This window comes from Emys orbicularis, chromosome 3 (genome assembly GCF_028017835.1).
Source record: "Emys orbicularis isolate rEmyOrb1 chromosome 3, rEmyOrb1.hap1, whole genome shotgun sequence".
NCBI classification, from domain to species: domain Eukaryota; kingdom Metazoa; phylum Chordata; order Testudines; family Emydidae; genus Emys; species Emys orbicularis.
The window spans coordinates 182,034,869-182,047,843 of NC_088685.1; the positions used below are offsets into that span (position 1 = coordinate 182,034,869).

The 12,975-nt window shown below is 41.4% G+C and overlaps 1 protein-coding gene across 1 annotated transcript in view; it reads right to left on the minus strand.

Moving 5' to 3' along the window:
• The window catches only part of STPG4 (sperm-tail PG-rich repeat containing 4), a 28,301-nt gene that overhangs the window by 12,715 nt on the left and 2,611 nt on the right, over nt 1–12,975 (minus strand). Inside the window, exons 3-5 of the mRNA XM_065400317.1 lie at nt 10,047–10,307; nt 5,909–5,973; nt 5,107–5,161 (exon numbers count right to left, since the gene is read on the minus strand). Of these exons, the coding sequence (XP_065256389.1) occupies nt 5,107–5,161; nt 5,909–5,973; nt 10,047–10,307 (381 nt within the window). The remainder of the gene's footprint in view (nt 1–5,106; nt 5,162–5,908; nt 5,974–10,046; nt 10,308–12,975) is intronic.

Sequence of the window (12,975 nt, forward strand, 5' to 3'; positions counted from 1 at the left end):
GCCCCTTCATTTCAAAGTGTAAAAGAGAAAATTCCTTGCCTGTTGTTCTGCTTCTCTGAAGATATCATTCTGACAGGATTCTCACACCTGGATCTTTGCTACTTAGAGTGAAATGATCAGGAATTCTTCAACTCTTCAAGGTCTGTGGCTGACACTTGCCATCCTCTGCTAATATATATAATGCCCCCTAATGTCCCAGTCACTTCCTGTGTTGAGAGATGAATTTTCCAGGACGATGAGGCAATTCAAAATGATTAATTATTTGGAGGGGCTCACTGTGGTTCTTCCACACTCATGGTGACATCTCTACGTATGCTCGCATGCATGTCATGGTCAACTCCTAAGCTGATGAAGCCATGAGCATGGCCATCAGTCTGGAACAGTTTTAAGCCACTGAGCACTCTTCCTTTCTCCCTTTAAAGAAAAGGCCATTGGGGAGGGGGGAATTACTCACTAATACTAGCACCAAGAGGAATAGCAAGGTCTTCCAACACTGAGAATTATGGAGCAGAGAGCGAAGTGCCAAGTGGCCAGCTAAACACAAAGCATTTCTGTACTGGGAAAAGAGCAATCTGAGGTGCTGAGGGAAGAGAGCCATGTGCATATGCTAAGAAGGTGAAGCGTATTGAGACAAGCACTGAAGAGGCTGGGGCAAGTGCTGATGGGCAGAAGGGCTGGAGCAGGCACTGAAGTGCCAGAATACCAAGGAAACAGGCACCGAAATGATACTGAAATGGACTGGAGTGCTCAGGGAAAAGGCCTCATAAGTTAGGTAACTGTTTTTGGACTAACTGGAAGGGAAGAGTCTACTAAGTGCAAGGGATCTCATTTGGGGCCTGCTGGAGTGATGGAGACATGAAGGATCTGCCTAGGGATCTCCACTGACTGCACTGGGACCATAGGCTAGTTTCAGACACCAGGTTAGGTCTGTAGTGCTGGCAGTTGGAAAAAACTTGTTGAGGCCCAATCCACTGAAGTAAATGGAAGTTTTGTTAGTGCCTTTAATGTAAGCAGTGTTTAATAAAGGATCAGGCTCCTGTTTTGTAAGATGAGCAAATGTGACTCAAGAGTTATCGATTAAGTAATATTTGATGGGAAAAGTCATCTTCTGGCAAGTACTGACTATCTGGAGGAGCTGAGGACCCAAGGTGAAAGTCACAACCTTTAATCCAGCCAGCCATTAACTACTAGAGTCATTACCATTAAAAACATTAATATATAAAAGCTGGAATACCAAATAAAAACCAATTACTATTTTATATGCTGAGAAACTGAACTGCACATAGCTATGAATGTGGGACTGTTACTGCTGCTTTTTTCCTAACAGTTAAATCAACCAACCGGAAAGCAGGATTTCATTCTGCATATACTGCTAGGTTTATAATTAAGAGTTAATATGGAAGGAACACTGACACATGTTTTTTACAAAATCCTTTTCCTGACCATAACTACATTTGAAGCCTTTCACAGGATGCTGATATGTATTTATGAAATTGAAAAGCTAGCATCATACATAACCCTGCAGTATTACTAGTGCACTACTGTATGTTATGCTAGGGTAAGATTAAGAAGGGCAGCAATTGCTTATGAGATTACATAGGGTATATGATTAAAAATCTTATTGAGATTAATATTATTGATCCAACTGTGTGTTAGTCTGAGGTTAAATGAGAACATTTCTGACACAGAACAACCACCTGATAAAATAAACAGGAAGACTGACAAAACCATCTCCCGAGCAGCAGCCAAACAGATCTAATCTATCAGCAAAGCATACAGGTTTTGACTGCAATTCTGAAGCTGGAGGCAGAATTTTAAAGGATGTTAAAGCTCATTTGTTGCAAAATACTGTATGGCAGCTGTATCAATAACTCATTTAAGGAGATGCTGTTTACAAAGAATGGCTCTTTTATCACAAAGGGCCACCTGGCATGGAGAAGTTAATGAGATCCTAGAGGATTTTCAAATAAAAGGTTAACATCTATTTAACAGTGGAAGAATATCTCTTGATAATTTACACTAAACACAATCAATCCTTTGCTGTACTTTCACATACAGTTGCTCAGCATTTGCTGGGGTTTTTATTTTTTCAAGGATGATGTTCCTTCTAGAACAGATTGATGAGTGACACAAATAGATTGTTTCATGAGTCAAAATCCTCTTCTAGTCCCCATTAGGAATCTGAAATTGCTGACGTCTGTATATTCTGATCTTCTATAGATAATTATATTTAAGCCCAAAGAAAAAGGGTGCATCTACTGAGAAAAACACAGCAAGACTGACAGATTTAAGCATGCATTCCTGAAGGGGGAAAGGCAAAGAGTACGGAAGCATTATCACTGCTGATACTGGCTCTTAATCAGCGAGTCAGCTAAAATAAATTGCATTTCCAGAGGATCTCCTTGATAATATACATATATTTTACCAAAGTAATTTCCGAATGTATCTCAGGCTCCCAGGAGCCATATGTTAATAACTGATGAGACGAATTGGGGGTGAGTTCCCTGCCTCTGATGAAGCTCACCTTATGTTAGATACTGCAAAAAACACCATGGCCAGAGATGATGAATCCGTGGGACTCACAAAAATACTTCTAAAGACAAATGTTTTGCCTTTGGAATGAACCAGGCAACACTCAGCGTCAGAGGGGGTTGGACTAGACCTCCTGAGGTCTCTTCCAACTCTAATCTTCTATGAGTCTATCAAACACCCCTTCATACACCACCTTCCATGTTTCAAATTACATAAACTGAATGCTATGCGCAGAGTATTCTTCCCTCCTCCATTGTACTTGGGGAAGAGTAATCTGTCATGGATCTGCCTACTCCCCCCCCTTTTTTGCCAAGGGGATCTCAGGGGAATACATGGCAGTGCACTCCCCAGACCACCGAGGCTGTACTTCTGCCATCCTTACATGAATCATACAAGGTGGTAGAGAAATGGCTCCTTACTCCCTCCCCCTCATGCATGTGGGCTTGTGAGGAGTAGCTGGACCACAATCAAGCCTGTAATACATGTTGTCTAAATTATCTCTTGTGATATTGTATCAGTTTTTAAATCACCTGCATCTGTTTTCAGTTTGAGTGAACATTCTGTTAGAACTACCTATTAAGGAAGTTATCATGAGCAGGTGTCCAATAAGTTTTGACAACTCATCCCACTGTGAGTTATTACCTTCCCTTGTCTCAAGCTGCACATCTGAATTTCTTGCTGTTAGACTGAAGGGTCTCTTTTTATAGATTCCAGATTTTTGTGGCTAATTGTAAGGCCCATTTTTGGACTGCCTGTGTAATACATGCATGAATCATAGCAGTGAGCCGTCACCTCTGTCTCCAACCGTGTCCTATAGAACTACTCTCTTCCCTTTCTTTTGTAGTACAGTACATTCTACTCTATGAATCACCTTTATGTAAAAAATAGGACAGATGACGACTCTGTGTTCACTTAATAACAGAGAATCAAGAATAGGCATCCCAGAATTACAACACCAGGTTTAGTGGCATTGTAACAAACTGCACAAAAGGAAGCTTGAATGGACAATGGTATCACTGGAACTATGGGATGTCTTGTAATTATCAGCTGTAACAAAATTAATAAGAGCACTGAGTAAGCATTTAGTAATAAAATATGAAACTTCAAAGCTCAAGTTTAGTCCCTTACTCCTGGGATAGCAAAGGACATAGTTGGGCACTGAGTAGTATGCTGAGCCCAGGGTCTTGTGTCTTAGTGAAGAATCTCCTCTCACCCACTTGGGAGCTGTATTCGGGGCTCTGAAAGGAATCTTATCCAGACAATTCATCAAGAAGAGCAGTTATCACTATGGTTCCACTCCTGCAAAATGCTTAACTTTACACTCATGAGTCGTCCCATTGACATCAGTGGGATGATTCACAAGCTTAAAATTAATCACGTGTAAGTGTCTGCAGGGTCAGGGCATAAACTGGGCAACAGAAAAGTGCCCAGAGTATTCCTGGAGGGAAGAAAACACAAACAAAACCAAAACATCTTTTAAAAAATACTGTGTGTGAGAGAAATACTGTAATGTATGAGTGTACAAAGTTTGTTTAATACACAATGGCAGCTGAAGTCCAGAACGGACTAAGCTTTGGATAATCACCAGTAAAAGTGCATCAAGCCACCTTGTTCTTTACTGGAGTTCTGCATATGGAGGGTTTGCTGGGTCAGGTCCAGAATTGATGGGTGTGATCCCCTGCTAATTCAGAATGATGTCAGAATTGCACATTAGTACTTTTATCCTATTTATGGTTAGAGTAGTTGACAATTTAATAAACAACATATGGTACATTTTAAGTGAAATAATGAGGTAGTGGAATTATCATGGGCCTGATTCCTGTCTCCCCAAGTACAGTATAAATCAGGAGTAATGCAGCGGAAGTATTGGAGATACACAACTGGCGAGATTAGAATCAGGCCTAAATATTGCAAATGGTGGAAGCATTTTAAGCTCTATTACAGTATAATGCAGGGGAGGAATTTTAGCTAATCATTCTCCTCTCACACTGGCATGATGCATGTCCAACCCCTCATTCCCTTTCTTCACAAGCTATTCACTTGAAGAAATATTCATACTTTGACTTCTCTTGAATCAGTTACTCATCTTACCCACATCCCCAGAACATACCTGGCAAAGAGGCAGTCCAAAGCTTTCAAGCCCTTACAGTATTTTCTCTTTCATGTATTTTTTTCCAGTAATATGTTGAATAGCAACAATCTCTGTTGTTTTATAGTATACTCACCATACATGGCTTTTGAGATTGAATAATTGCCAAAGCAAAGCTGAGGTGCTTAATAATTTTCAAAAGTCATTTTGGCCCTGGTCTTGCAAACACTTAAGAATATGTGTCACTTTTCTCATGTGAATAGTCTTGTAGTAAAAAAAAAAATCTGCTCATGTTCATAGTTACTCATGAGCTTAACTGTTTCAAGATCAAGGCCTTAGCATACTCAGAATACTAAATATACTGTACTACAAAGCAATAAAGACCATCCCTTAAATATAAAAAGGAACTACAAGATGTGTTTTTCCCCCATTAAACATCCCCACACTTTTTATCATCAATTAATATTTGTCTACATAGTACTTACAGGAGTGAAGTAAGTTGTTGGGAATCTTTGAACTGCAGAACGAAACATAAACTGCCTGAGTTTTGAAAAAGAAGCAATTAAGATCATTTGAGACACACTCTGACTGCTACTTACAGTTTTACCAACAGTTTCCACCTGCTTCTATTTCAGTATAAGAAAATGTATCTGTCGTTCTTCTAAATCTCAATAGGTAATATAACAGAAATCATTCTGTACTGGTGAAATATACTGTGAAACTAAGAGACGTAACCATATCTTTCCCTAGGTATATAGAGAAAGATCGCTAAACCACTTTTATTAATTATAATTCACTACTACTACTACTATCTATAAAGAGCCCAGTTTACAAACTCAAATGACATAGGTATCTTAATTCATGTTTAGGCACCTGCAGATGTAAAAGGACTTTTTTTCCCAAAGGCGCTGAGTACAAACTCTCACTGGAATCAGTATTATGGCCCCAATCCAGCAAAGAACATAAACTCATGCTTAACTTGAAGCACATGCTTCAGACCCTGAAGTCTGTGGAACTGAAACATGTGTTTAAATACATGCTTATTGCATGGGCATGAGCTTAATCATGTATTTAAATGCTTGGTCAAATCAAGGCCCTATAACAAAGATGGGAGTCAGGACACTGACTATGGGGCTGATTCATTGAAGTTAATGGGAGATTTCAATGGGCTTTGGACAAGACATAAATGGGAGTTGTAGATGCACAGTAGTGCTGAAATTCAGGTAAAAATACATGAAAATAAAACAGTCTAAGAAAATGAGAAGATAAGAACATTGATTTACTTACTTGGATGCAAATGTAGGCACTGGAAGAGGGAAAAGATCATACTGCCCCGGTGCAGTGTCAATATCCTGGAAGAAACGGGTAGTATAGACAGGACAGTGACAGGTAATCAAGGTTTGACTTCATATTACTGATTTCTTCTCTAACATCTGGAGTCACAGTCACAACTCTCCTTTAAATCAACAGGAAAGGTATGCATGTATCTGAGGGTGGAATTTGGCTCATGTACCAGGCCCATCATTTTGTATTGCTATGTTTTAAGGGTCTGATCCTACTCAGCTATAGCTCCCAATGAAGCCAATGGCATATAGCACCTTTCATCTAACAAGCTAAAACCCCATTCCAAGCACTGATTGGTTAAGCCTTGCAATGCACCTCTGAAGAGCAGAAGAATGTTTATACCCAATTAAACGTAAACATTTTTAGAGTAGGATGCTGAAAAACTAGATTTAAATTATGTGGTTAAATTTTCAGATGTGGAGGGAACAGATGCATTCGTGAATACATGTGTGCACAGCTGCAAAACCTCCACAGGGCTAGTCCAAGCAAACCCATTATATTGGTGCCCCCAGCTGAAAGACTCAAAGTTCATATATAATTTACTCTTACTCTCTCTACCCACTCCACTGAAACTACTATGTTGTGCCAATTGGTGAGAGGGTTCAGACAGAGGATAAAGGCCTTTCCCATGGCAATTGCAGGGGTCAGGGGAAGAGAAAGAAAGAGAGCCTACACTCAGTGTTCTCATCCACTAGGTAACGTTTTGTTTGTATTACACTGGTCTACAATTTTTGAGAAGTCGTCTGCTTCAGAGATAAAATGTGCTATTTATTATGTATTTTGATGTGCTGAATTCAAATATGACAATTAAAACAACTGATTGGCTACTGTTTCTAAGATATTTAAGTTTTTTACATTTTATGTCTATGTATATTGTGTAGATAGTAGAGTTTTAATCATAAATTGTAAACCTAGGTCTTTTCATGTGTTTATGGTTGCTTTACATGATAATATTTCACCTGTCCTGTTTATGTAACACTTTAAAAATCAGCAAAAGGGTTATATAAATAAAATTTATTATGAAACAAAAGGCAAAAAACTATTATGTACTTAGTTTAGTCCTATTCAGTGTCTACTCGGCGCTTCTTGGCTTGTCTCTTGTATTCATTAAATGGAGCATCTCTTGTCACTGTCCAGCAATAGTCTGCAAGCATTGATGGGCTCCATTTGCCCTGATAGCGTTTCTCCATTGTTGCAATGTCCTGGTGAAATCGCTCGCCGTGCTCGTCGCTCACTGCTCCGCAGTTCGGTGGAAAAAAATCTAGATGAGAGTGCAAAAAATGTATCTTTAGTGACATGTTGCAACCAAGGCTTTTGTATGCCTTGAGGAGGTTTTCCACCAACAACCTGTAGTTGTCTGCCTTATTGTTTCCGAGAAAATTTATTGCCACTAACTGGAAGGCTTTCCATGCCGTCTTTTCTTTGCCACGCAGTGCATGGTCAAATGCATCATCTCGAAGAAGTTCACGAATCTGAGGACCAACAAAGACACCTTCCTTTATCTTAGCTTCACTTAACCTTGGAAATTTTCCACGGAGGTACTTGAAAGCTGCGTGTGTTTTGTCAATGGCCTTGACAAAGTTCTTCATCAGACCCAGCTTGATGTGTAAGGGTGGTAACAAAATCTTCCTTGATTCAACAAGTGGTGGATGCTGAACACTTTTCCACCCAGGCTCCAATGACTGTCGGAGTGGCCAATCTTTCTTGATGTAGTGGGAATCTCTTGCACGACTATCCCATTTGCAGAGAAAACAGCAGTACTTTGTGTATCCAGTCTGCAGACCAAGCAAGAGAGCAACAACCTTCAAATCGCCACAAAGCTGCCACTGATGTTGGTCATAGTTTATGCACCTCAAAAGTTGTTTCATGTTGTCATAGGTTTCCTTCATATGGACTGCATGACCAACTGGAATTGATGGCAAAACATTGCCATTATGCAGTAAAACAGCTTTAAGACTCGTCTTGGATGAATCAATGAACAGTCTCCACTCATCTGGATCGTGAACGATGTTGAGGGCTGCCATCACACCATCGATGTTGTTGCAGGCTACAAGATCACCTTCCATGAAGAAGAATGGGACAAGATCCTTTTGACGGTCACGGAACATGGAAACCCTAACATCACCTGCCAGGAGATTCCACTGCTGTAGTCTGGAGCCCAACAGCTCTGCCTTACTCTTGGGTAGTTCCAAATCCCTGACAAGGTCATTCAGTTCACCTTGTGTTATGAGGTGTGATTCAGAGGAGGAGGATGGGAGAAAATGTGGGTCCTGTGACATTGATGATTCAGGACCAGAAGTTTCATCCTCTTCCTCTTCCTCGTCTGACTCAAGTGAGAATGATTCTGGTGCATCAGGAACCGGCAGTCCTTCTCCGTTGGGTAAAGGGCGTATAGCTGATGGAATGTTTGGATAATGCACAGTCCACTTTTTCTTCTTTGACACACCTTTCCCAACTGGAGGCACCATGCAGAAGTAACAATTGCTGGTATGATCTGTTGGCTCTCTCCAAATCATTAGCACTGCAAAAGGCATAGATTTCCTTTTCCTGTTCAACCAGAAGATTTGTTGCACAAGTGTTGCAGCATATGTGTGGGCCCACCTCTTGTCCTGATCTCCAATTTTGCAGCCAAAATAAAGGTGATAGGCTTTCTTAACCATAGTGGTTATACTGCGCTTTTGTGATGCAAAAGTCACTTCACCACAAACATAGCAGAAGTTATCTGCACTGTTCACACAAGTACGAGGCATCTCTGCTCACTTTGGCTAAACAGAAATGTGTCCCTTTGCAAAATCAAACACTGACAAATAAGAGAGCACGACACTATATGATTTCTAGAGCTGATATAGGGCAATTTGTTCAGCAGAGTGATGTAAGCTTCGTTATGATTGCATCATCCATGACTTCTAGGAATAACATGATGCAATTCATATCATGTATGACGCAATACCAGCTTCAGATTGTATCATTCATTGTTTTGCCTAAAAAGCAAGTACTGTCCAAACCCAGTCATAGATTTATTCATAGATCCAGTCAAAGATGTATTTTAGTCATTTCTGGTTTAAATTGAGATCCCTTCCCTTTATAACTCACTTATCCTCCGCCATTCCCAAGTCAAGGGTCGTATATACTGACCCAATAGCATATCTTGAAAACTAGAGCCAATCAACAATTTTAAGCATCATTTTCGTTCTCAGTGACCCAGAATTAGTAAAGTTTGGGTCACTACATTTATTTCAGAAGCATTTTGGCTGTAGAGCAGTGTTATAAGCCATCGTAGGAACATGAACCCTGTTCCTTCTTTGCCTGTGGCAGTTCTGCAGACATTACTAAACCTGGAGGTTGCAGGTGGCATGAACAATACATGAGCAAATGGTGGCCAGGATCTTCTGAGGACCATCTGAGGGGTGAAGAGCTCTTTTACAGGGAAATCCTATCTCCTCCACATCTAGCTAGGCATAGAAGCCCCTCTTGGCCTCCTTTCTGCCCTAGGTACAGAGCTGGTTGACATGGAAAGGAGAGACCGAAGTCCCAGTGACAGCTATATCACTCATTGGAATCTTGAGGGGTGCTGGGAGCCATCTAAAAAGTCTAACCCTTTCCTATATTTGTTGCAGGATTAAGGTATCTGACAGGAACAGGCTGGAGAAGATCAAGGTGGCTGGAGCCCATCAATCAGCCAGGCTCAGCTGCTTTATATACTGAACAAAATGAGGGAGCCGGAGGGGAAAGGGGAAGGTTGGTCACAGAGAAGGAAGCTCTTATTCCAGACTGCACCTATTCCAGACAGCAAGAGGTTTCTTCTCACTCAGTGACTGTTTATCTGGGGACGGTTTGTACTTTGGGAGGGCCAGCGGGTGGGCCTGAAAAAGCCTTGCCTGTGACAATAGCACTCAGGGCTTGTCTAGTCTGGGATCAAAGGTACATTTTTAAAATATGACACCAAAAACATATAAAATAATACATTTTAAGTTCTAGACAGGGCAAATTGTATTTAATATGTGCAAGCTGGGAGAGATGACCTTAGGCTCCCCTATCTTTTTTCACTTAGAGATAGCTCTGACCACTCTTTTGTTTTTACCTTATCTTTAAAACATAAGGTGCTGGGACTTTTCCTTGGTGTGCTTTTAAATGAATATGTAGCTGGCTTTTTTCCTGCCAAATCTACAAAGCTAGGAGGAGTGTATGTATAAACATCTGGTAGCGTAAGATCAGCTGTTGGTTGGAAGATGGAAAGTCTCTTTCTGCCTTCTCCTTTAAAATTATATGTCGCTTTCACTGGGTTGAGCTGGGCTTCTTCAATAAAATCCCGTACTACATAAGTACCTGGCGAAGGTGTTGGCTAGTAAAAACAAACATTATTTAGGCTGAGATTCTTGTGCAGTTCTGCATTTCTACTAAAAGTGTATTTGAAATGTTATTTCGAACTAGCATTTGTCTTTGTTTTAACTAAATCCAGTCATTCAAAGCCTGACAAACGCTCACATTTCAGAAGTTATTGCATCCTAGTAATTTCATCTGTGAAATGGTAAATGACAAATATTTCTTTTTCTAAAGAAAATAATTAAAACAGCCATTTGAACTATCAGCATGATGTTCCAACATGTAAGCTACCCACAAGAAGCATCTTTCTCTTGCTCAGAAAGACTTATGCCCAAGAGCTGCAATCAAGCCTCCAACTTAAATTGCTGTAACAATGAATTTCTGCATTTCAACATGACTGGCAAGATAGTGACTGCTTCCTCACTTCAAGGGACCAAACCACAACTGAACTGGAACACACCATTTGGATGACTGTTTTCATCTTTGCTTTCTACCAGTGAAAACATCCAATTTGTATTAGGTACAGAAGGGCAAGAGAAAAAAAGATATAAAAAATAATATAAAAAATATTGGCTACAGAACATTTCACTGTCAGTCCTGCTATAAAATGTAATGGAGTCACATGTGTTTCTCAGTGGAAACTGCTGATTTGCTTAGGGCTCTCTTCAGCTGCAAATTACCCCATGGCTGCTGGCCTACAGAGGCTCTCGGAGTATTCTGCACTCCACAGCCACAGAGACTATTCCAGACTGCAAGAGGTTTCTTCTCACTCAGATGCGGCTGAAAGATGAGGATTTTGGATTTACCCAGATGACCCGAATCTGCTTCTTTCTCAACATATTCTCTGTATTTTCTGAAGTGCTAACATGGGAAAATAGGTTGTTTCTTGCTGGGGGTCAGCCAAGAAAGACATTTTAAAGGGGTTGTGTTTATGAAGGCTTCTCCCCAGCTGGCAGCTCCAAAATCAGTTGTTTTTGTAGTGTGGATTGGACCTTTAAAAAGCAAGGTCATTTTAGACCTTACCTATGATGGGCAAATAAAGTATACTAGAACCTTTAGAACAAGAACTGGGGCCGGAGCTGGTTGGAGCGGAGCAGGGGGTGGAGGTGGAGCTGCGACTGGGGCCAGAGCTGGGCTGGGTATGGTGCAGAGCTGCAGTTGGAGCTGAGCTGGGGTGGAGGGAAGCTGTGGGTGGGGCCAGAGCTGGGCTGGGGATGGTGCAGAGCTGTGGCAGGGGCCAGAGCTGGGCTGGGGCAGAGCAGAGCTGCAGCTGGGGCAGGCCGGAGCTGGGTTGGAGTTGAGCTGGGGCTGGAGCTGGGTTGGGGTGGAGTGGAGCTGCAACTGGGGCCAGAGCTGGGCTGGGGCAGAGCAGAGCTGCGGCAGGGGGCAGAGCAGGGCTGGGTGGTTCTCCCTCCCTGCCCCCCCATGGGGGCTGGCTGAGGCCCCGCTATACGCCCTCCTGAATGCTCTGCCGCACTTCCCTAGTGGGGCGCACCCCACAGTTTGGGGTAGTTTGGTTGCTCTAAGGCATCCAAAGAGTAGAAAACAAGTCATTTATGCATATACTCACAATTCTAACATAAAACAGGATGGACACTCATATAGCAGCTGTGGTGATATATATGAAGAATTCTTTAAAAATCTAACATATTCAATTCCTTTGTGAACTGATTCCAAGTTATAATGATAAAAAGTCATACATTTTTAATCCATTAAGAAACTTTAGTTCTACGCACAGTCCATTCAAAGCCCATTGAACTCAGCGGAGAGTCCCATTGACTTGAAAGGGCTTTAGATCAGGCCCCCTATGAATGTCTAGATCAGGGGTCGGCAACCTTTCAGAAGTGGTGTGCCAAGTCTTCATTTATTCACTCTAATTTAAGGTTTCGTGTGCCAGTAATACATTTTAACGTTTTTAGAAGATCTTTCTATAAGTCTATAATATATAACTAAACTATTGTTGTATGTAAAGTAAATAAGGTTTTAAAAATGTTTAAGAAGCTTCATTTAAAATTAAATTAAAATACAGAGTCCCCCGGACCGGTGGCCAGGACCCGGGCAGTGTGAGTGCCACTGAAAATCAGCTCACGTGCCGCCTTTGGCACGCGTGCCATAGGTTGCCTACCCCTGGTCTAGATTATAATTTCCCAGCTCTATCTGAATTAATGAATTTCCAGCAAAAGGCTCTGCCATTCCTCCACCACTTTGGATGCAGGTGGTGTCATTCAAAGGTTACTGAGTAAGTCAAGCAGTGACCTCTTGAAAAAAGGTTCCAGTGCTTGTTTTAAGGGGAAAATGAACATGTTTACAATCACTGAAGGTTTAAACTCAACCTAGAAATAGAAATGAATGATAGAGAAGGATTAACCCATCCTTTCTGGGCTGGCCATTCACCCAGTGCCTGACGATTATTAGAGCATGTGGATGTAGTGGAGGGGGTGGGGGGAGAGGAGCTTGAATGGCTCCTCCTTTTGTGTCTTCTTTTGTTTTAATATTAAGTTTAGTTTATTGTCCTTGTTGTATTACATTTGGGGGGGGGGGGGTATTTTTGAATCTAGTATGGAGCCCCCACTTCACATATCACCAATGTGAAAGGACCAGCCCTTTGCCCCAGAGGCTAGGGAGCAGGCAGGAAATCGCACCACTACTTCATGCTCTCCTCAAACTGGAGGAGGGGGATGCCTTTC